The 24,423-nt window shown below is 53.8% G+C and overlaps 1 protein-coding gene across 1 annotated transcript in view; it reads right to left on the reverse strand.

The window, feature by feature from the left end:
• The window catches only part of LOC111154696 (alkaline phosphatase, liver/bone/kidney), a 56,544-nt gene that overhangs the window by 12,632 nt on the left and 19,489 nt on the right, over positions 1 to 24,423 (reverse strand). Inside the window, exons 2-5 of the mRNA XM_022514539.1 lie at positions 6,672 to 6,836; positions 2,596 to 2,715; positions 2,112 to 2,227; positions 696 to 870 (exon numbers count right to left, since the gene is read on the reverse strand). Of these exons, the coding sequence (XP_022370247.1) occupies positions 696 to 870; positions 2,112 to 2,227; positions 2,596 to 2,715; positions 6,672 to 6,732 (472 nt within the window). The 5' untranslated portion in view covers positions 6,733 to 6,836. The remainder of the gene's footprint in view (positions 1 to 695; positions 871 to 2,111; positions 2,228 to 2,595; positions 2,716 to 6,671; positions 6,837 to 24,423) is intronic.

Genomic DNA, 24,423 nt, shown 5'->3' on the forward strand with positions numbered 1-24,423 from the left:
CCTCAGTCTCCCCCCGCCAGTCCTGTGGGGATTGATGAGGGGAACGGTGGGCTTCCGAAGACCCCCACAACACAGCTCAGACTTTGCCTCTGTGGCCCTGCCCCCTTGATGGCCCTTGAGCTGTGAGCACCTGGGCCCGGGTCCTCCCCTCCATGGTGCACCCTGCAGAAGCCCCTCCTACAGGAAGCAGCCCCCCCCCCGGGTGCCCTGCAAGAACACAGGGGCCCCCCTAAGGGCTCTCAGGTGGTGTGTCTGTGTCACCTTGTAAGTCGATCTCATACCCTGACTCCAAAGTTCCCGGGACACCAAGCAGGAGAAGAGCCCCCACTTCCAGGGAGGAAGGGACAAGCAGACACCGATCTCCCACGGGACCAGTGCCAGGCTACTTTCTACGTTCTTCACCTTCCTCACACCATACCTAGGAGGCGGCGATGTTTTCACGCCCATTTTATTGTCAAATAAATAGACTCAGGGAAATGAGCTGGGACAGGAACCCACATCTGAGTGGCCCCCTAAGCCACTAGCCTTCCTGCTCATGGATGGGATTCCACAAATATCTCCTAGGTTCCCAGCCATGAGCTGGAAGAGCCCTGGAGAGCATCTTTCTCTGTTCTCTCCCCATTACCCAGTGGGGCAGACCGAGGCCCAGACCAGTCATAGAGCTGGGCCCCACTCCCTACCACTACCCCACTCACCGGCATCCTTGGCCCAGCGCAGGATGGAGGTGACCTCGTTCCCCTGAGTCGTGTTGCACTGGGTACGCTGGGTCGCTGCGCTCACCCCCACAGTGCCCTCATTGGCCTTCACTCCACACAAGTAGGCAGTGGCCGTGCCTGCGCTGTCAGGGACCTGAGCATTGGTGTTGTACGTCTGCAGGTAGAAAAGGAGGGTCAGGAATTGGCCAGGCCTTGCTGCTGGCCTCCACTTCACCCCCACTCACACCATGAGGACTGGAGCATGATGGAGATAGAGAGGCCTCCGGTGCCCTTAGCCAAGCCCTGCTACCTCCCAAGGTCTCCCCAGAGCCAAAGTATCACTTAGCCACTTGCTTTCTGTCCCCACACCCCATGCCCTGGCAGCCAGGGTGGCGGGAAGGGGTGAGTGCAACCTTCCAACATGCAGGGGGGTGGGGGCTGGGTCACTCAGGCCTCCCTCCAGGTCTGGGGCTGTGGGAGCCAGCTAGGGAGCAAGGGAGGCAGGTGAGTCCTAGAGACGGAAAAGGGAGAGGGGTGTTCTTGAAAAAGTGACATGGGGGAGCCTGAGGCAAAGGGAGGAAAAGACGGGGGGAGCAGGATCTAGAATGGGGAAAAACCTCTAATTGAGACCCCGAAGCTGTGTGCCTGCCTGCCTTCCCCACTGGGCTGAGAGCTGCATCCCGGCTCCTGCCATTGCCCCGGAAGTGAGCCCCAGGCCTGACCCAGGATGTCCAGAAGACCTTCATTACATTAACGTCCCCATTGCCACCCCGGCCGCCCCCACCAGAAGCATATAGGACAGCAAGGAGGAAGCGGAACAGCTCTGCGGTGGTGTTGGAAGTCAGAAGGGGGCCAGGGGGGACAAGGGATTGGGGGAGAGCTGGGGGGCCTGGTGGCTGCTGTCACAGTTCAGTTTCTTAGCCTGGACGCTGGCTCTACAGACAGGCATAGTCTGCGATAACGTAAGCAGCCCGCTGGGGCACATGCACTTTCCCCATACGGGTTAGACTTCCATAGATTTTTTTTTTTTTTAAGATTTATTTATTTATTTGACAGACAGAAGTCACAAGGAGGCAGAGAGGCAGGCAGAGAGAGAGGAGGAAGCAGACTCCCCGCTGAGCAGAGAGCCCGATGTGGGTCTCGATCCCAGGACCCTGGGATCATGACCCGAACTGAAGGCAAAGGCTTTAACCCACTGAGCCACCCAGGCGCCCCACTTCCATAGATTTTTAAACCAATGACTACGACCCTCAAGATCAAGTCTCGGCAAGCAGCTGTTGCTATCCTCCCTTCCGGTGGGGCCACAGAGACCCCAGGAGGGCCGACTGCCTTGCCCACAGGCCCGGTTGCCCTGCCCTTCCTCGGTGCGGCCAAGCTGAGAGGTGGGAGGCCTGGGCCTGCGTGGCTGGAGCTCACCTTGGAGAGGGCCACATAGGGGAACTTGTCCATCTCCAGCTTGGTCTCCTCCCCGGAGTAATGGTGCAGCTGACCCTTGAGGATGCGGGCAGCTGTCACCGTGGAGACACCCATCCCTGCGGCAGGGGAAGGGGGGACTCAGTCTCTCGGGCTCCCTGCCCCTCCACCTCCAGCACCACCTGCCCTTCTCTAGTTTGGGGCCAAGGCTGGCTGGGGTGTGTGCACCAGAGCACGGGGCTCTACAAATTTGACTCTGTGGCCCCTTTCTCTCACCCTTCCCCAGATCCTCAGGAACTGCCTGGCAGAGCAGACAGTCCTCCTGGGTCCACAGCCTGCCCCCTCCCCCATCCCTTTAAACATCTCCCCCATCCCTGGGCCCCAGCCTCTTCAACACAGCCCCCTCCACCGCAGCCTGGCTCCCTGAGCCCCTACTGAGGTGCCTGCACCCAGCTGTGTCCTCGCCCCCCACCCCCACTGGTCTCACCATCTCCCAGGAACATGATGACATTCCTAGCCACGTTGGTGTTCAGATTTTGAAGCCTGAGGGCGTACTTCAGGGTCTGCTGAGCTTGGTCTCTCCAATACTTGGGGTCTTTCTCTTTCTCTGCAGAGACAGAGAGACAGAGTTATCTGGCAAGGGTAGGGGGCAGCTTTCCGTCCCCAGACATTACGGATACCTCATCTTCTCGTGCCTGAGGGCAAGGCTGCCTGGACTTGGCGGAGGGAGCCGGGACTGTCTGCCTCCGCCAGCCACTGTGTGGTCTGTAGACCTAGGTCAGCCCAAGGCTCAGAGACGCCAATCAATGTGCCCAGGGCCGCACAGCTTGGCTCCGCTCCCCAGAACCCGTGCTGCTTCCTTCCACCCAGTAGAGAGACATTCTGCTAAGGCAGCAAATGAATTGTGCAAGCACAATTAGGAGGGTAATGTTTAATCTGTTCAAGAAAACAAACTACTTTCACCTGAAGGAGTCCCCAGAGGTATCCAGCCATCAATTATAAACTCTGCCTGGCTTAGTCATTAAAGGCAGCAGAAACCTGAGTTAGCAATAGCATTGACTGCGGTACTGGAAAGCAAGATTGCCCTTTGTTTAACGAATCGGATTTAAAGCAGCCACACACAATCTCACCCCTGTTAGGAGAAATTAGCAAAGAGGAGGGTGTTCTGTGTCCCTGGTCTTGAGAAAAACTGGGAACCAGGAACGCTCTTCTCCCCCATCCCCGACTCCCTACCCTGCCCCCGCGCCCCCCTCCCCCCCCACCCCTCCCCTGTGTCCAGCAGTCAATCCTTCAATGGAAAGAACACAGTGGCAGTGCCTGACAGACCTCAGTGACAACCACAGCTGTGCCAAGGACCCCCATGGGGGCAGGTCACACCTCCCTAACCTCCATTTCCTTCCCTGTCAAATGTGTTTATTTATGTAGATTCCTCTCAAGGTCACTGTGCGGACAGGTTCAATAAATGCCGTACTCGACCCCCAGGAGATCACCATCCCTCACCCAGAGGAATAATTCCACACCAGACCTGGAATCACTTGTTCCTCCCAGCAGAGGCCACGGGGACTTGCCGGTGCCCCCCCCCCCCCCCCCCCCCCCCCGGGCCCCCCGCCTCCAGGGCCACCACTCTTCTGAAGGGCTCTGCTGACTCACAGGGGAAGAGACCCCCCCCTCCCCTGCTGGAGTCTGGGGAGCCTCAGTCCTCCCATCCAGCTGTGTACCTTGAGGCAAATTCCCACCACCTGAGCTTCTGCCCCCAGGAAAATGGGAGTTACAGCTTCCTAGAAGCAGTTTTAGGATTGAGCTCAAGACTCAACAAATGACAGAGCCAGTGGCTTTGACCAGGGCTGGCTCTCATCTTCTGCTTTCCTCCACACCTACCACAGTGGCAAGGCCTGGGTCAAGGAGCTTCTCTGGCCATTTGGGTGCTATCGGGGTGGTCTTGATTTACCGGCCCCTCCCTCCCCTAGCCCCAACATCCGGGCAAATGCGCCCTCCCCCCACCGGACCACAGGGGCTGGGCTGACATCAGCCTGCCCTGCCCTCATTCCTTCTTGATTCCAGCTCTGACCCCACTCTGCCAAGCTCCCAGCTCTGGATGCTCCCTGTGAGACCCGCAAAGACTGGTGAGAGCCCTTGTCTTTTCCACCAGCGCCACCCCCAGGGCCTGACCCTGAGAAGGGTTTGGTGCATGTGAAACTGACTTCATTGTCAGAGGAAGGGCCTCAGCAATCACGGCCTTGGACAACAGAGTATCAGGAGGCCATTGTTTCTAGAGAACATTACAGGACACGCACAAATGCTCAGAATATAATGCTAGGGGAAGAGTACTTATCAGTACATACTGTACAATTCCGTGTACATGAAGTTCCAAACAGGCTCAATTCATGTACGGTGGCAGGAGTAAGTCTAGGTCACCTCCTTTGGCTTGGGGGTGGAGGGGCGGGCTTGGTTGGGGAGTGCATACGAAAGCCCTTTCTGTCCCATGACTGGAAATGTTCCCTCTTCATCTGGTGGTGGTTGCGTGGGCATAAAATATGTAAAAACCTATGAAGCGATACATTTTGAATTGGTGCACTTTAAGTTATACCTAATTTAAAAAAGGGGGGGGTGCCTGGTGGCTCAGTTGGTTAAGCAACTGCCTTCAGCTCAGGTCATGATCCTGGAGTCTCGGGATCGAGCCCCACATGGGGCTCCCTGCTCAGTGGGGAGTCTGCTTCTCCCTCTGACCTCTTCGCTCTCATGCGCTCTCTCTCTCAAAGAAATAAATAAAATCTGGGGCACCTGGGTGGCTCAGCAGGTTAAAGCCTCTGCCTTAGGCTCAGGTTATGATCCTGGGGTCCTGAGTTCGAGCCCTGCATTGGGCTCTCTGCTCAGCAGGGAGCCTCTTTGTCCTCTCTCTCTGCCTGCCTCTCTACCTACTTGCGATCTCCGTCTGTCAAATAAATAAATAAAATCTTAAAAAAAAAAAAAAAGAAAGAAAATCTTCAAGAAAATAAAAAATAGGGGCACCTGGGTGGCTCAGTGGGTTAAAGCCTCTGCCTTCGGCTCAGGTCATGATCCCAGGGTCCTGGGATCAGGCCCCACATCGGGCTCTTCGCTCTGCAGGGGGCCTGCTTCCTCTCTGCCTCTCTTCCTCTTTGCCTGCCTCTCTGCCTACTTATGATCTCTGTCAAGTAAATAAATAAAATCTTAAAAAAAAAAGAAAAAGAAAATAAAAAAATAAAATAAAAAGAGGAGACCATGTAACACCACTACACACCCATCAGAACAGCTAAAAGGGAACAAATACAAAAGACGTTCCACTGCTGAATATCTGAAGATTTCTCATGTTGTTGCTTGTCCATCTTTTCACTTTTCATCCCTCTGTCTACCTTTCACTCAGGCGGGCTGTGACTGTTGAGAAGGCAGGGACGTGGTCCCACAGAGTGACTGCAGGTCCCCAAGGATCCACACTGAAAGGCATCATGGGATCGCAAAAGGGAGCAACAGCCTGAGACTCTGGCAGCTCCGGTTCCATCCCCAGCCCTAAGAGGCTGTCATTGGGGGAAGTGCCAGTCAGTCCCTCCCTGCACTCCAATCTCCCCACCTGTTGAAAATATTCTTCCCAAGAGCACTCACTCCCTGCCTAGCACTGACTATACTGCGTGATTCCCACAACGGCCCTAAGGAGGAGGAACTCCTGTCTCCACCGGACAGGAAGAGAACTTCCACAGGACAGACTGATCCGAAGGGGGCTCCCCTCTCCCGCTGGGGCCGGGGCTGGGTGCTGAGGGGTCAGATTGGATACAGATCTAGGTTGATAATGCGCACGTGTTACTACAGAAGGGATACGGAAAAGCGAGTCTTGAGCAACGTGAGTGCCACTCCGAAAGGAGGCCCAGTCTCCTTGGAGGTCTGAATTTACAGCGTGAGAACCGGAAACTGAAGAGTTAACATAAACAACCTATCTAGAATGTGTTGGAGAATCAGAAACACTTCCGTGTGAGTCTCCAATAAGAAACAAAAAAACGAGGGGCGGGGCGCCTGGGTGGCTCAGTGGGTTAAGCCTCTGCCTTCAGCTCAGGTCATGAGCTCGGGGTCCTGGGATCGAGCCCCACATCGGGCTCTCTGCTCAGCAGGGAGCCTGCATATCCCCACCCCCACCAACCCTCTCTGCCTGCCTCTCTGCCTACTTGTGATTTCTCCTTCTCCATCAAAGAAATAAAATCTTAAAAAAAAAAAAATGAAACAAAACTTCTGTTGATTTCACCAGCAAAATTTAGACCACAAGGGAATGTTATCGCCATGGGGGAGTGTTAAGTAGACAAAACCAACAGGAGACTTAACATTCCAAGACTTGGCATAGTCTATGCCCCCATTAAGGAACAGGATCATCTAAAGAGAAAGAGAGTGGCCTAACAGTAGCACGTGCAACTGCAGAGCTGGGATCTCCTGCACTGGGAACACGTGTTTCCAGATGTTAAAGCCTTTGAATAGTTCTATGACCCTGAACAGAGACATCACCCTCCTCCTATCCCACCCGCACTGGGGTTCCCCACCCTTCTGCCCAGTCCTCCAGCTTACCTGGCACCAAGGAGTTGGTAAGGCAGGTGCCAATGGCCAGCACTAAGAAGGGAGAAATCATGGTGCCCTCTCCAAGACCGGCTTTCTCTCCAGCCCAGAGGTATGATCAACGTGGGTGGGAGGGTATGGGCTGGCAGTGGTCAGATGTTAATTGATGTGCCAATCCTAGAAATTAAAGGGAAAAAAAAACCACGTGAGCTACAGCTCTGGAATTCATTCGTCCATTCACTTACACATCCGCTAATTCATTCCTTATTTGTTGAGTACTGATCACCGGCCTTGCATGGGGCTTGGCATGGGGCTCCGACCCAGGCAGTCCCTCCCTCCAGAAGCTTAATCACGCAGTCATGTAAGTATAATGAACTCCACACTGCAAAGCGGTTCCTTCCCCATTTCCCAGGTGAACCCCCACCTCCACTCCATCTGGAACCCAGAACCCAGAGTTTGGTCTTCCCGTGTAATGTTCCCCAAACCGCAGCATGCACCAGAATCTCTTAGAGGAATAGGCCCAGGGTCCACCTGTCCTTGCCCAAACTCCTGAGCTCATTTCCAAAGAGGTCCCAGGTAAGGCTGCTCCTGCTCCCAATTCTGACTAGTCTATAGCCTTTTAATGACCCGTGTCCCGAGCCCATCAGAGACAAAACAGAGTCCACCCTTTCTTACAGGGACAACCGCACTTGCCACATTCTCTTCTAGAACTTGGCATTTACAGTGAGATATAAAAGCTATAGGGAGTGAGTGACACACAGGAAGTCTGGCTGCTAAGACTGCCCGTTTCTGGGTGGTGACATTTCAGTGACTTGATTGCCTTTTCACTGTCTTTTCTGCATCTCCCAAATTTTCTTCTGTGTTGAGATGTTACCTTTATAATTAAAAAAAAAAAAAACCTGTTACACACACACACACACACACACACTGGAAGGAAATACACCAAAACATTAGCTGTGGTCTTTTCTGGGCAGAAAGACCAGGAACGATGATTTCCTCTTCTTTTTATTATATATATTTTTAAGTTTTCCACATTGCTTTAAATTGAGCACATATTCGATGGCATCAGAAAGTTTTTAAATTATGGTCACGCGTCAGTATCACAACTGGTAACCCCAGTTGCAGCTGAGAAACGTACTAACCCTATTGTGTGTAAATGTTACTGGAAGAGGAGAGATTTCAAATGGAACAGTTGCACAGGAAAATGTTATTTCCACCAAAACCGAGATAAAAATGACTACTCCATTTGGTGTATGTACCAATGGTGGTGAGGTACCACTTTCTGCCGTTGAGTGTGGTGTCAGATAAGAAACCATGCTGCCACTAGCAAAGGCGATCTTGATTCAACCTTAAAAATGTGTGCGCTGGGGATGCCTGGGTGGCTCAGCTGGTTAAGAGTCTGACCCCTTGGTTTCCCTCAGGTCAGGATCTCAGGGTCAGGAGATGGAGCTCTCTCCCTCTCCCTCTGCCCCTCCCCCTGCCCACCTGCGCACATACATGCACACTCTCTCTCTCCCCCTCAAATAAATAAATCTAAGGGGGAAAATTACACACTGCATTTCAGTGCCCAGAGGTGAGGGCTCACCGGTACCTCCCACCCACAAACACGCTACATTCACCAAAAGCACCAAATTGCACCCTTATGCTTTTCCAGCACCTTCTACATCCACCTGGTTCTTTGATGGGGGGCAATGGGGCAGGCAGGAACTAAAAGGAAACACTACATCTGACATCTACCAGCACTTAACTGAGAGGTATGACTTCTGATTTCTTTTTACTCTACCTTTTTCAAACAAAAACTTTTTAAGATTTTATTTATTTGAGAGAGAGCGAGCAGGAGTGGTGGGGAGGGGCAGAGGGAGAAGGAGAAGCGACTCCCCACTGAGCAGGAAGCCTGATGTTGGGCTCCATCCCATGACCCTGCGATCATGACCTGAGCCGAAGGCAGACACAACTGACTGAGCCACCCCGGCGCCCCTTTTTCAAATGTTTCTAGAGGAAACCCTAACATCAGAAAGAATCCTATTAAATTGATAAGCAATATCAACACATCACAATATTATTTCAAGAGCTTAAAAACTGAAGTCACCTCTTCTAGGAAGCCTTCCGGATGGCCACTCATTCCAGGATGCTACCTCTGAACTTCATACAGCCTCCGTCACTGTGGGCGTGTCCCCGTTTTGAAAGCAAACCTTTTCTGGTCATTTCCCTCACCACACTGGGATTCTCTACAAGCTGGGACTTTGCCTTGTTTGTCCTACTCCAGTGCTTGGCAGTATTGGTAAATATTGACATCAGTTGAAAGCCAACGCTCTAAGGAGGGAGGAGGGGGAAGGGAAGAATCACCCCCAAATCCTTCCTTTGTGTGTGGGGAAATGCACTCGTTGTCAAGTGCATGGGGCAGAACTAGAGTATCCATTCATTCACTGCTGAGGGCTGCAGATGGGTACAATCCCTTCGGAAAAGTAGGAGTGTCTACCAAAGCTGAAATGTACATCTGCCTTCTGGCCCATCTATCTCCAACAGAAATGCAAACGTGTGTTCGCCAAAAGACGAGCAGGAGAACACTGGCATCAGTACCGTCCGTCATGGCCTCAGCACGGCTCCACCTCCAGCAGGATGGAAATACGCTGTGTGGGTTCCCAGAACAAAATCTACACAACAGTGAGGACGAATGATTGACAACTCCGCCCAAAAACATGGATGGATCTTGCCAAGGTAAGGTCGATCGCAGGAATTGGATCCAAAAGTACATAGAGAGTAATTCCCAAGATACAAAGTACAAGGACAAATCGAGGGGTTAGAAGATCAAGATCAAGGTTGCACTTGGGGGGCGTGGTGACCGGAGTGGGCACAGGGGACTTGGGACTGATCTGCGGACTAGTTCCATGGGTGGATTCCATCTGAAATGTATCTATAATATAATGATGTAGAATATGGACGCTTTTCTGCATGAAGGCATGTATGTTCTATTTCAAGCTCTCTAAGAGCTTTGGTAAACTATCTGCAAACACAGACAGAATGCAAATGACCAGTGCACTGCCCGTCACTGTTTATGAAGGCTTCCACCATGACGTCTCACTAGGAAGCCCCACAGTGGACAGAGAGGGGGCTACATTCTCCTCTATAGGTAAGAAAACCAAGGCTCATGATAGTTCACCATGTACCGAGAAATAAGACTTAATCCTCTACCCATTGGGCCCAGTACAAACAAGGAAAGAAGGAAGAAGAAAAGTCAAGTGTGGCCCCAGGAGATCTGAAGGCCACGTGATTATTATTTGATTCTCTTCTCTGTCGGCTTGATGCTCTGGGAGAGTAAACACCACTTTCCCCATTGTTGGATCCCCAACCCTGTGCACACAGGAGCAGCTCTGTAAATGCTAACTTAATGAAAAGCCTCAAGATTCAGGCTGGAATGCTCTGAATTTTGGCCCCAGGGATGTGGCTGTGAGACCCCGCTGTCCTAGAGACAGACAGGTGGCTTCTCCTTGTGCTTCCCCCCACTGCCACTGCCTGAAAAAGAGAGGGGGCTGAAATCTAGGAAACCCTTCTGAAACAAGAGTCTCCTCTGCTGGCTCTTCTCTTGCCCCGCCCCCCCAAGAGGCTCCAAGCCTACTCTCTGGCAGCCCTGGTGATGGGCTCGGTGGGGCCCAGTCTGGGGCTGCAGGGGCCCCGGCTGCCCACCACCCTCTGCCAACGCTCTACTAGCTCAGAACGGAGCCTCCGAGTGTGTGCTAGCCCCACTGTCCCCCACCTCCCAGCTAGACCGTCTCTGCCAGGCTCCCAGCTACGTGTTCTGATTACTCATGACAAGTACGCAGAAGCCCTAACAGGGATCTGACCGCCCCCCCTCCGCCCCGGAGAAGGAGCAGCTATTTGGCAGGTCAGGAGAGAGAGCAGGGGGGCTGAGCCTTGGCCCTGAGGACTGACTCAGCATCCCGGGGCGGAGGGCATGGGAGCCCCTTGGAGCCAGGCAAAATGCCAGTCCTGGAAGGCTGGGTCTCAAAAGGTCCAGGGCAACTGACGGCTACAAATCACGACCATTTCTCAGGCACTCACGTGGTACCGAACATTGTGCTAAGTATTGACATCTGTGGTCTTTCTTAAGCCCCCCCCCACAGCAAGTGTCATTAGCCTCTTTTACACTTTAGGAAATTGAGCAGACGATCTAGCGAGTCCATGGCCAAGGGGGCGATTCCATCCCAGGCTGAAACCCAACCTCTCTGGGCCTTGGTTTCCCCACCACAGAGGGCGAGAGAGACCAGTGCCCACCCTTTCTCTATCCCACAGGAGCGAACTATAGCCAAATGAGTTTAGGGCAGGAGAGCTGGCAGGGGAGGGAGTATGGCCCAGGTGAGTTCTCCTACCTGAGTGGCCTGGCCAGGCGGCAGGTGAAGAAGCAGAGGAGGCTCAAGGCCAGGGTCAGGAAGAGGAGGCTGAGGACGCCTGTGAGGACCATGTCCAGGGTGGGGGACACAAGAGCCATCTTGGGGCAAAGAGGGCCCCACAGAACACCGTGTATGCACCCAGGCAGGCCAGGCTAGCCTTGGATGTGCTCTGCAATGCCCTGGGTCCGGTCCGTGGCTGTGACCTGGCTTTGTCCCTTGGGGTTAATCTTTTGGGGATTAGCCCAGGAAGGATGAACTGGGAGGGGTGGGGGTGGGGGAACCGCCCATGAAGCTCCCCTCCCTCCCAAGCCAGGCCTTCCCTACCCTGATGCCTATTCATTCAACTTTGTTCATTCATTCTTCAGTCCCAAACATTTGGTGAGCGCCAGCTGTGTACCTGCTCTGTTCTAGGTACTAAGGATTCGTTGGCGGAACAGGATAGACACGGTCTCTATCCTCTTGGACATCCCTGACCAGCCAGGGTAAAAAGAGCACCTACGAAGCTACTACTGCCATCATGCTGGTCCCCCCGTGGGACAAAAGCGCAGAAGGAAGGGAACCCCCAGCTGGCAAAGGCCATGATCCGTGACTTCTCTGAAGCAGCAACAGTGGCTGTTCCACCCCATTTACAAGCCTGGGAACGAGATTGCACTGAATCTGCCGAAAGGGGGAAGGGATGTCCAAATTAAGAGGAACTGTTCTTAGGGAGCACCCACTGTGTGCCTGGCCCCATGATGGGCATCAGCATCCCCGTTTACAGATGAAGCAAACAGGAGCTCAGAACAGCCTGTCACCCCAACCCCTGCACTGCCCCAGAACTGGGAGAGCACCAGACCTGCAGGACAGCAGCCTTCAGTAAAATCACCAGCTATCCCCGCAGAACCCACACACACAGGCTGGAGGCAACTGAGCTACCATGGCCTGCCTGGAGGTCCCTTTCCGTTCCGGAAAGGAACCCCGTATCCATCTCTCTTGGGTCCCAACAACATCTCATCAAGCCAGGATGGGCTTACAGTTCCCATCTTACAGACTGGAAAACCGAGGCTCAGAGAAGTGAAGCCATTAGACATAACCAGAGCCCAGACACCACCTGCAGTGTGCCTTTGAGACCAGGCCTTTTCCAGCTATAACTCCTGCCACCTGGGACCCCTCACACTCCATGGTACAAAGCACTCAAGGTCAGGGGAAGAGGCGTTTACCCTCTCACACCAAGTGGTCCCCTCTTTCTGGTCCCACAAGGGCCACTAGGCTTGCCATAAAGATAGGAAATCCAGGGGTGTGACTCCATGAAAGCCTTTTTTTTCTCAATAGGCTCTTGACTCAGACTGCATCAGACCAGCATAGCACACTAGGGACATGGGCCCCCATGACAGACAGGGAAACTGAGGCTCATCAGTAAAGTCATCTGGCCCAGCTGTCACAAGACCAGCACTGTTTGGGTCAGGCCCCAGCGCACCCACCCCCAACCCCGAGCTCTGAGACATTGGGTCAGTCCCTGTGCCCATCACTCGGGAGAGCACCTGTGGTGTGCCAGACACTGAGTGGGACACACCTGACCTTAGGCTTGTTAGTGAGAGAACTGGCTCATTTGTCAAAGAAGGCGAGGGAAGGGAGGCCTGGGCGGTAGTGGGAGGCGGGGCGGTTACGGTGGTGGAAATGATTCAGGCTCACATAGATGGAAGGTGCTGACCACGCCCTGCACAGGACCCCTCAAGGAAGCTACCAGAAGGTCACCCCTGCTCCAGGCTCCCTCCCCCACAGCTCACCCAGAGACCCTCCCTGCCAGCTCCCCCAGCCCTGGGGAGCCGGCTAGGACAGCTCTAAGTCTCCCCCACCCTCCAGCCTCCCAAATTAATAGGAGACCCAAAGAGGGTCACCTGGTGCTCCCTGGCCTTACCTGGCCAGGCCAGAGGGCAGTGATTTGTCCTTAGGGAGCCTCCTGGCTGGAGGTCACAGCCCTGGGAAATCTAGGCTGAGGAGGTCCTTTGAGCAGACTTCCCCAAACCAGGCCACAAGAATCATTTGGGGGTGAATGGCGGGGTAGGGGGGAGTGGAGGGGGGTAGAAAGTCCTATTCCCAAGTGGTTTCCTGCGGAGGGGGACAGACTAGGAAAAGTATGAGAGTGATGGAGGTATTCTTTTTTTTCTTTTTTTAATTATTATTTTTTTAAATTATTATTTTTTTTGATGGAGGTATTCTTTATGGTGACCGGGAAGTATTAAAAGTGTGTGTTTGTGTAGCTGTACAACTCCAGCCGGGGGCTAACAGCCCTCGCTCTGCCTGTATTGCCAGGTGCTGAGGACCTGATGAGCTTTGAGTGAAGGGGGCACAGAGAAAGAAAAGAGTGTGGCTGATTCAAATTTAAAAGGAGATTAAAGAGACCCCCAAATTCCCATTCTCCCAGGACCTGCCGAGTCATTCTGTGAGTAGATGACTTTGGGAAACACTGCTTTGCAGACTCTCCCACTGCCCAGACGGGAAGACTGAGGCCAAGAGAGAAAAGACTTACCCCAGTTGCCCAGCTCCTCCTTCCCATGGACACACACAGGGAACAATCAGATTCAGAACAGGCAGAAGCCAGCGCCCTCTGGGCTGTCAAGCTGGGCCTTCCTGGCTCTTTGAAGGAGCTGTGGCCACAGGAAATGCTGCGTGTTCCCTGAGCGCCAGCGGGCTGGGGACCGGGGTGGGGGCTGGGGGCCTACTAGAGCACCAACTGGGCTGTAGCAGCTCCCCGGGAAGGAACATTTCAGCTACAGGGTCAGAGAGAGGGGACATGGAATCCCTCTCTTGGCCAAGCCCGGTGTCCCTGGCAAGCCTTGCTGGCCCGGACTTTATTCATTCAGTGACATAGCTTATTTACGGCTTCCATGAAGCAGCTCCCGGTGCAGGGCTCAGGAAGGCATGTGTGGTTGCCAGCGTGGGCTGCAGGTCAGATCCAAGGAGGGACTTCCCCAGAGGGCAGTTAGCCAGATGCTGGCGACAGGGCAAGGCTCAGCCCTCCAGCTGCGGACAGCACTCCACATGAGCAGAAAACAGATGTGCGAGTGCCCGGGGAAGCACGGGGTCATCCGGCTGCCAAGCCATTGCGTCTTTAAGGCTCAGCTGAGACACCAGCTGTCCCCGGAGCACTTCCAGTCTCAACATCTCTGTACACAGTGTTCCCTGGTCTAGAATGTTCCCTGCTATCCGCTCCACGAAGCCTTCCCATCATCGTTCCACCTTGGTTGCTCTGCAGAGTCGCCCCGCACCCCTGCCTCAGCGCAGGCAATGGTTATGTCTCCTCCCCAAGCTCCCAGAACCTGGGGCGCTCAAGACCTTGGTCATGGTCACCCCTATCAGAGTCTCAGAGAGCCACTGGTTGTGGCCCCTTCACCACAGCATGAGCTCTGCGGACGGTGGCAGCCCCGTGGCTGGCAGAGCCAGGTGCACAGCTGGGTGGCCAGGGAGTGTCAGCAGGTGGGTGAGAGGGTGGTGGGGTCCAAGGGGGTGAGTGGCCGAAGACGCAGCCCAGCAGCAGAAGAGTGAGCCCCGTCGCCAGGCCACCGGGCTCAGACCCTGCCTCCGCCCCTCCAGCTGGGTAGCTAAGGGCCACCAGCCCCAGCCCTCTGTGCCTCGGGCTTCTCATCCGCAAAGTGGGAGACCAAGACAAACCACAAGGTTGTTGCAAGGACTGCAGGAGTTAACAGATGGACCGGCTTAAAACAGACCGCAGGGCATGGTAAGTGTTCGGCTGACTGCGGCCGTGGTGGGGATGAGGAGTGGGGGAGGATGGATGGACACATAAAGGACGGGCAAGGAGAGGGGCACGTGAGGGTTGGGAGCAGAAAATGGACTGGCCGTTCTCTGCTCACTCGGCCAGGCAGCCAGTCACCCTCAGGGCTTTCCCACTTGCTTGTCTGGAAGGCCCCACCAGAGGCCTGCTGCAGAGTGCTAATGTGGCAGGAGGAGGGGGTATTTAGTGAAGGGAAAGGGAGTGAGGTTCCAGTTCTTCGAGTCAAGGGGTTTCCACGTCTCCACGCGGGAGGAAACAACCCACCACGCAGCCTGACATGCTCTTTTCCTCTTGAAGGGGAGAGAGAGAACATCAGGGATCGGCCAGGAAGGTTCCATGGATGGATGGGGAGGAAGGCCGGGCTAGAAAGATGAGGGGGTGGAAAGATGGGGGGTGGAGATAACGGAGACGGGCGGTGCCCCTGGCAGGAGGGCAGAGGGGGCAGCCCAGACCAGTCACAAAGGGCTCTGCTCACGCAGCTCAGCCTAGTCGAGAGCACGTCCTGCGTGTCCCTGCACACGGACATGCCAGTCCATCTTACAGGTAGGGACGCTGAAGCTCAGGGTCTGCCACTTGCCCGAGGCCACACTGCGGAGCTGGAATCAGGCCCCCAGAGGACCGGGTTCTGGAGCCAAAGCTTTTCTGGGGCTCCCTGGGGCATCTGGATGGTTTGGATGCCACAAACTGGCTCTGTGGGCAGAGGACTGAAGCCAGTCAAGGTCCAAGTGGTGGGAGGAGAGCTGCCACAGGGATAGGGGGGATGGCAGGACCCGGAAACCCGTGCCTGGGGCCTGAGATGGCTGAGGGCCTGGGCAGAGGAGGTCAGGGATGGCTGCTCTACGGGCACACAGGCTTCCACCATCCCACGGAGAGGACATGGGGAGGGACGGGCAGGGGAGGCAGGTGCCGTGTCTCTCCAAGGTGTCCTCCATCCCCGTACTTGGGGGACACTCAGCAACCCTGTGGCAGGAGGCCCTCCGCTACCGGGACACCAGACTGTCCCATCCTCGCTCTCCCAATCAACAACACAAAAAGGAAGAGCCCAGGGAGGGTACACGCCTCCCCAGGGTCACACAGCACACCAACAGCAGGGACAGGGGTCCACAGAAGCTGGCTCCAAAGAGGGGGCTGCGACTAGAAGCACAAGGCAGTCCGTGAGCCTAGGAGCCGTGAGTCCTAGTCGCCCGTGTGGGCACCCGGGTCTTGGCATTCCAAACATTAGTGATCTGTGTCACCTAAAGAGAACCATTCAAACTGAGACCATTCTAAAAAAGCCCTCAACCCTACTCACAGCCCTTACTCTGCACCAACCATTGTTCGAAGCACTTTACCTCCATCCACTCATTTACTCCCTACCCACCACCTGCCACGCTGGCACTATTCTTACCCCCAGTCTGCAGGTGACCGAGCAGAAGCACAGAGAGGTTGAAGTCCCTTGCCCAAGGTCACACAGCCCAGCCAGATTTCAACATTCCTTCTGGATGTTTGTCTCCCAGGGCCGAGTGTAAACCCCTAAGCCGCCAGCGAGCCTGGAAAGGAACCATGTCGGCCCCAGCTGCAGCATGGGTCATTTTGTGTCTGTGGATGAATGGGCCACGTGCAGCTACTAGTGGGCTCGGGCTCCCTACACACCCATCCCATGTCACCCCAGCCCCCAGAGGGAGGGCTTCCTCCTTGTTCCCACGCCCTGTCCCCACTTACAGAACAGAGGTGAGGCGAGGTGACTTACCCGAGGTCAGAGGGTGTGAGTGAGCCTAGACGCAAGCCTCCGGCCCGACCCATGCCTAGATGCAAGCCTCCGGCCCGACCCACCCCACCCCTATTCCGAGGGGTCCTGAAGCAGGACCCTGGACCACCCCAGCTCTCCCCACTCCCCGCCCTCCCCCTCAAACCCACGCACCCTGGCAGCCTTCCCCTGGGAGAGGAAGCCACCATTCCACAGCCCCCATGTGGGCCCTGAGAGAGGCCAGACGCTGGGGATGGGGGAAGTAGGCAGTTAACTTGTAACCTGCTGGGCAGCGGCCAACACGAGCAACATCCTGGGTGGCATGTGCAGGGGGCTTGCAAACACCCTGCTGGCATGAGAGCCGGGAGGACACGGATGTTCCCAGAGATAGTGCGCTGCAGCTGGCCCCGGATAAGCGCGTTCCGCACATTCCCAGAGAACCTTCCAGCAAGAGGAGGAGACTCCTGCCCCTGGTGCACTTGCCGGTGACCCCAGAAGGTGGCAGGGCAGGGAGACTGCCTCGCCCTGCAGGAAACCTGAGCCCACGGAAGCAAGGGTCCCACCCAAGGGTGCACAGCTCAGCAGAGTCCCCGTGGCTTACAGGTTTCGCGACCTTGGGCAAGTCACTTCACCTTTCTGGGCCTCAGTATCCTCCCTTGTCGCAGGCAGACCATCACCATGTGTGCCTATATCACTGTCCGATTGGAAGCACGAGAATACGATAAACCGGGAGATAAATGCCCAGGGCTTGGCACATTAAAACACTCAATGTTAGCTGGTAGTAACGGGTGGAACGAGCATGCCAGGCCCCGTTCGAGGCGCCTCACATGCACGGACTCGCCTAATCCGCACAGCAGCCCTCCCGTATGTGCCACCATTGCTCCCACGGTACAAAGAAGTTCAGTAACTTGGCCAAGGTCACACAGCTATGAACAGGACACTATGGAGATGGAAAGGCAAAGACTCTTAATGGAGCACCTACTATGTGCTGGAGCTTTTGATTCCGCCTTCCAAGGATCCTGTGAGGTGGGAATTATCAGCTCTGGGTCAGGACACAACACTGAGACTCAGGAAGTAGGAGGGAGGAGCAGGGTCACACAGCCATCGCGTGGGAGAGCTGGGATCTAGGCCAGGGCTAGCTGGCTCCACAGCCAGTGTACTTGCTACTACCCCCATCACAGCCATCTGCCAGGACAACTTCCACCACTGGTGGCAAGAGCTGAGGCCTCAGCCACCCCCGGTACAGGGAGCCCTGTATCAGTGTGCCAGATGATCTCGTTCTGCCTATCTCTGTGTGCAAGCTAGAGTCCTCGCAGGAGTGCTGCAGGATATCCCTGGTGTGTGTGCCCAGCCCCTGCCCCACCACTGGCCCTGAAGTCAGGCTGCTCCCTCCGCTCCCTGGCCAACTCCCCTTGGGCTGCCTCCATAAGGGGAGTGGCTTTGCTTGGTCACAATTGCTTCTTCCCTCCCAGGTCAGCCTTTCCCGGTTTGTAACTCCCCGGAGAGGCTGAGATGGGCAGGGGCAGCCCAGGGGTACAAGTCAGGGTCCTGGCCAAATATTCAAGAGCTGTTTCTTCATCTGTGAAACAGGATTAATAAACGCCACTCTGCTTCCAATATCAGCTTCCAGGGAGGGAAGGAACTTTCCAAACTATAAAGTGGTGTAGATGTTCCTAAGGCTTTCCATGGCTCCCCTTCTGATGACCATAGTGGATCTCTGCTGTCATCGCTGGCCACCCGGAATCCATTCCCCCCTCCTAACAATACCGCAGTTTCCTTGGACAGCCACCCTCCCTGTTTCAGCCCTGGGGTTTGGGTGGGATTGATCCCCACCCCCAGCAGCTCCAGGTGGGTCCTGCTGGGCTTACCCTGGAAGATTTTCTCCACCTGGATGGTGTGTTCTAAGGGTGAGGGAGGGGGGAGGAGCACTGTGTGGGGCCTAAAGATGGAACCACTCACTCCTTAGAATCTGGAGTCTTGGGTAATATTGCTTGAGTCCCTGGATGCAGCCATTCCTGAAGCTTGCCTCTGAACATCCATTCCACAAGCCAATTAATTCCCCTTATTGTTTGCCTTGGATTTCCTGTTTCCTGGAACACAGTCTGACCTCAGAACTCCAGTCCAGTCAGTTCTTCTGAGCCCCTTATAATGTAAGCAACCACATCATGTCACACCCAGCCAGCTGTTCCTACCAAAGGAAAAAGCTTGCAAACAAGGTAAAGATGGGTCCATAAATTTCAAGTGCATGATTAAATAGGAGTCCAACTGAACACAAGTTACGTTTTCTTTTTGGAATCTATAAACCCTTAGAATCATAGGAGGTCCTCGGACAGGACCCACAACCCTACTGCAGGCAGGACTGAGACCCTCCCCTTCCAACAGCTGATGTCAGTGGGGTTTAACTCTTCCACCTGTGCCAAGTGTCTGTGGTGTGCCTGGCCCTATGCTCGGCGCTGCAGGTGCAAAGCTCCGCCTTGCAGGCCCTTCAGTCTAGCGAACACATTTGCACTGGGTTTTATACGAAAGCCCCAGGAGGTCAGAGTATGGGGGGTAATACTGCTACACCCATTTCACGGAGAAAGAAACGGAGATGCAGAGAGGTGAAGTGACCTGCCCAAGATCCTTCTGCTAGAGCGGGGGCCAGGCCAGGCCATGCTCTGGGATTGGCCTGGGTCCAGAACCAGAGCTTTTCCTCCCAGGTGCAGGGTTGGTACTGGGGCTGTCATCTCTCCGAGGCAGTCTGTGCTGTTGAGAAGTCAGAGTGGTTTAAAGAGCTGAAGAAGAGGAGGAGGAGGAGCCAACTGGCGGGCTCAGTTGGTAGAGAGTGTGACTCTTGATCTCAGGGTCATGAGTCCAACCCCACATTGGACATAGAGATTACTTAAAAATGAATAAATAAAAATCATAAAATAAATGCAATTTTTAAAATCTAATGAAGAAAGCCCAGCCTCATGGGCTTCCTGTTTGCCTGGGGCTCTTGGCTCCGTGCAAAGCCCCAGTGAGCAAACCCATTTGGATTTACTATCCTATGAGTCTCTCCTCCTGCAGGCTGTGGCCAGAGAGGGAACCAGGCACAACCCGGAAATCTAGGCCTCAAAAGCTTTCACAGGCAGCCCTGGGCGCCCCAAATGAACTGTCCCAGCCTCTACCCTGCCTCGCCAAGATCCAGCTGATACTGACTGAGCACCGCCGGCACACCAGGGCCTTCCCTCCTTGTAATTCAACCAACATCTGGCTGATTGCTGTTTACTGAGCACCTACTATGGCTGGAGGGTATTCTACACACTGAACAGAACCACCCGAATCCCTGCTGCTGGGGTGACCAGACAACAAAGAAGGAGCAAAGTCAACAGGCTACCAGGTGGTTGGTGCTAGGCCTGATGGAGAAACAGGAGGCAGCAAGGACAAGAGGAGATGGTGAGGACAAGCCCGAGACGCCAGGAGAAGGCAGTAGTTCTCCTCGCCGCAGAGCATGTGATTCCCGAACTGCAGATAAGGAAACTTCAGGAAGCTTCAGGATTGAAGCTGGTGTCCGCCTCCATCTACTCATCTCACCAGCGGCTGCTGGGCTCCCTGATGCCCTCTCCCCTAACCCTACCACATGGCACTAGCTGCCCTTTGGCAGATAACACAAGCAAGGCTCTGCCAGGTGAAGGCACAAGCCCAGGCCCGCAGGAGCACAGAGAGGCCGGGGTCAGCCCCGGTGCCAGCCTCTGCAGCCGCCTCTGGGCAGGGCCCACATCTGCTCCCGAAGGCCTCGCCTTCCGTCTCCAGCTCTGGGCTTGTTGAAACTCAAGCTTCCTCTTCGCTGATTCCCTGTCCTCCGAGAGTCCCTCTCCCTTTCCCAGAGCCGCTGTGGCTCTCTATCCCAGGTCACATGAGCCTGTAATTAACTTCTGCCCATCACTAAACCCGCATCTGTGTTAAGCCTCCTAAGGACATGTTGTGTAAGGCCAAGGGTGGGTGGACAGCTGGAATACGCGTGGAAGGGGTGGGGAGCTTCTCACTGAGCTTCCCCATCTGGATCTGTCCGGGAATCCCCAAAACCCCTGTGTAATCTCCCTGAACGCTGGAGCATAGTGGAAAGACCTTGGCCATGGAGGAGGTAGACGCGGGTTGAGTCTGTCCAACTTTGAAAGTGACTCTGCATCTGGGGCTGCAGATTTCTTATCCATCAAACAAGGTTAGTCAAGCCCGTCTTGCAAGGTTGTTGTAAAGATAAGATGCCCAGGAGAGTATTTGTTAAGAGATAAAACTCAACAGAAAGTGTATTTAGAAAACATTTAGGAAGGCCTGGCGGACAAACATCAAGAATTTGTTGAACTGAATAGAGAAGTTTGCGTCATGGTGAACCACCACCAGCGGCCAAACAATAGCTTCATTCATTATGCTCCTAGTAGGCATCCTCAGTACCAACCCCATTTTATAGAAGGCGGGGGTGGGGGGATGGGGAGGAGCACAGAGAGGTTAAGTAACTTGCCTATGATCACACAGCAGGCAGCAGTAAAGCTGGGACTAGGAACCCAGAATGTCCACCTCGGAAGTACAGACTGAACCATTATGCCAGGTTAGTTAACCGAGGCACTGAAATACAGGGACTAAGTGCTGAGCCAGGAAGGGATCATGGGCAGCCCCACTCCAGAACCTTCCCACTTAACTATCCCATCGGCTTGTCAGAGCCAAAAGGGACTCTAGTATACCCTGACACACTCATATTTTTCCCCCAGCAGGTTCCTGAAGTCCAAAGAGGTAGTGTGACCCTCCCAAAGTCAGACGGCCAGTGAGCTGAAGAATCAGGACAAGCAGCCAGGTTTCCTAACTCCAGAGCCCAATGCCAACCCTGAATATCACACAGACCATGAGGGGCCACCAGGGAAGGAGTCTCAAGGATGCACCAGAATTTTTCCAGCAGAGTAGAAGGAAGGCAGTCTCAGGAGAGGAAACAGCTCGTGCAAAGTTCTAGGGGGTCACTAAAGTCTTTTTTTTTTCCCCCTAGAGAATAGTGAGCTATAAAGTGCATGTAAAGGTTGGGGCAGGGGCAGAAGATGAGGCTGGTTTTTCATATTAATTACTTCCATTTTGTTCTTTTATTTATTTTAATACTTTCTTGTTCTGTATTATGTTGCCACCATCTTTCCTTATTTCTTTTGCACGCTTCTCCCATCCAAGTACTAACCAGGCCCGACCCTGCTTAGCTTCCGAGATCAGACGAGATTGGGCGCGTTCAGGGTGGCATGGCCGTAGACTCTTTTGCATGCTTCTAATGCTTATTTAAAGTTCTTGGTACAGGGTTGCCTGGGTGGCTCAGTCAGTTAAGTGTCTGCCTTACGGCTCAGGTCACGATCCCTGGGATCGAGCCCCACTTCCAGCTCCACGTTCAGCAAATCCCTATGCCCCTCCCCACTGCCAGCTCCTGCTCAAAGCACACACTCGCTTCGTCTCAAATAAATAATAAAATCTTAAAATATGTAAATATAGGGGCACCTGGGTGGCTCAGTGGGTTGGGGCCTCTGCCTTCAGCTCGGGTTGTGATCCCAGGACCCTGGGATAGAGCCCCACATCGGGCTCAGCGGGGAGCCTGCTTCCCTTCCTCTCTCTCTGCCTGCCTCTCTGCCTACTTGTGATCTGTCTGTCAAATAAAATACGTAAATAAAATAAAATTCTTGGTCCATCTGTTCTAATATCACGGGCTCAGTGGTACCCCTAATCAATGCGCCGTTTTTCTGAGGCAGCCACCGGGGCTCCAGCTGGTGGCGCAGCGGCTGCGGGAGCAGGGAAGCCATGCAGCGTTAAAGCTAACCGTAAGGGAAGATTATCCACCTCCTGGACCCTCTTTCTCAAATTAACACCTGAGTACTGAAACAGCAAAGCAGCAACACGTCACTAAGCCTAGGGACTTACAGAGAAAATGCAATGTCCAGGGGAGACCGAAGGGAGTTTTAAACTTGTGTGTAGGGGTTGGTGCAGCAGCCGGGGTAAGGAGTGGGACATAGTCTTTAGGCTGATGGAGATATTAGAATAGAAAAGAAAATCAGGGGACGCCTGGGTGGCTCAGTCCGTTAAGCGTCTGCCTTCGGCTCAGGTCATGATCCCAGGGTCCTGGGATCGAGCCCCACACATTGGGCTCTCTGCTCAGCAGGGAGTCTGCTTCTCCCTCCCTCTCCCTCTGCTCTTCTACCTGCTTGTGCTCACTCTCACTCTTCCTCTCTCTTTAAAAAAAAAAAAGAAAAAAAAAATCAGGTTTGAGTTCTGCTCTTACCCCTTTGCATCAAAAGCCTTCTCCAGCAGGCACTCCCTTCCCCAGCACACCCACTGCCCTGGACCGACCACAGCCAGCACGCTCACTTGGACATGAGCGTCTGCAGGCCTGAGTGTCTGCTGGCGTAAAACCAGGGCCAAAGGGGACCTGGCTGGCTCAGTCCATACAGCATTCGACTCTTGATCTCGGGGTTGTGAGTTCAAGCCCCAAGTTGGGTGCAGAAATAACTTAAAAATAAAATCTTTTTTTTTTTTAATTTTAAGATTCTACTTATTTATTTGCCAGACAGAGAGAGAGAGAGCGCGTGCACAAGCAGGGGGAGCAGCAGAAGAGGGAGAAACAAACAGGCTCTTTGCTGAACCTGATGTAGGACTTGATCCCAGGACTCTGAGATCCCATGACCTCAGCCGAAGGCAGACGCTTAACCGGCTGAGCCACTCAGGCGTCCCAAAAATAAAACCTATATAACAAAAGAAAACCACAAACAACAACCTTGGAGTGCAATCAGGGCAGTGAAGCAGGCCACGTGGGGTTACAGGAATCAAGAGGAAACGGACAGGCCTCCAGCCACTTCAACCACCCCTCCCCTTCCAGACCTCAGAGCGGGTGGATTCTGACCTAACCAGACAGCCCCATTCCCTGCCCGCCGTTTCTGGGGTGCTGGAAGTGAGGCCCAGTCCCAGGGTATTGGTTACCTGGGGAGGCGGAGTGGCAATACCAAACTGAGCCTCTCCACTCCAGGACTGCCATCTCCTTGAGCTCATTGATGCTGACAGAGACCGGGGTCAGGCTTAGATCCTTAGCTCAGTCCTCAGCACCAGACATAATCTCTGAACCTGACCCCCCCCCCCACCGCTAAACACACCTGACCCCCAAGAAATGAGATCACGGGGAATCCAAGGAACACAATGACTTCAAAACAAACTGATTAGAGATACCACCGGAATCAGCTGTATTCAACAGATGGACCGAGAATTTCAACTAAGCATTAGAAACACACAAAAGAAGTAAGGAAAGATATTAGCAATAGTAAACAGAACAATCAAGTGTTAGAGCACCCAAGTGGAAATACTCGGTATGAAAAACAGTTGAAATAACAAAGGTAAGAGGTAAAGTGGAAATAGGGAACAGATACCAGATCAGGGAACACTTCCAGGAAAGAGCTGGGAAGGATTAAGAAACAGAAAAGATTTTTAAAAGAGAGGGTAAAACAGGGGCACCTGGGTGGCTCAGTGGGTTAAAGCCTCTGCCTTCGGATCCAGTCATGATCTCAGGGTTCTGGGATCGAGGCCCACATTGGGCTCTCTGCTCAGCCAGGAGCCTGCTTCCCCCTCTCTCTCTGCCTGCCTCTCTGCCTACTTGTGATCTCTCTCTGTCTGTCAAATAAATAAATAAAATCTTTAAAAAAAAGAAAAAAGAGAGAGAGGGTAAAACATCAGTTAAAGTTAAAACATCAGCCCCAAACTTACTCCATTAATTTGAAATGGATCACAGACCTAGTGATAAAAGCTAGAACCACAAAGCTTCTAAAAGAAAACGTAAGACTTTGGGGAAGACAGGAAGTCTTAACCTCAAAAAAAAAAAAAAAAAAAAAAAACAAAAAACAAAAAAAAAAAAAA

Source organism: Enhydra lutris, unplaced genomic scaffold (assembly GCF_002288905.1).
Source record: "Enhydra lutris kenyoni isolate GAN:26980312 unplaced genomic scaffold, ASM228890v2 scaffoldscaffold38, whole genome shotgun sequence".
Classification (NCBI taxonomy): Eukaryota; Metazoa; Chordata; class Mammalia; order Carnivora; family Mustelidae; genus Enhydra; species Enhydra lutris.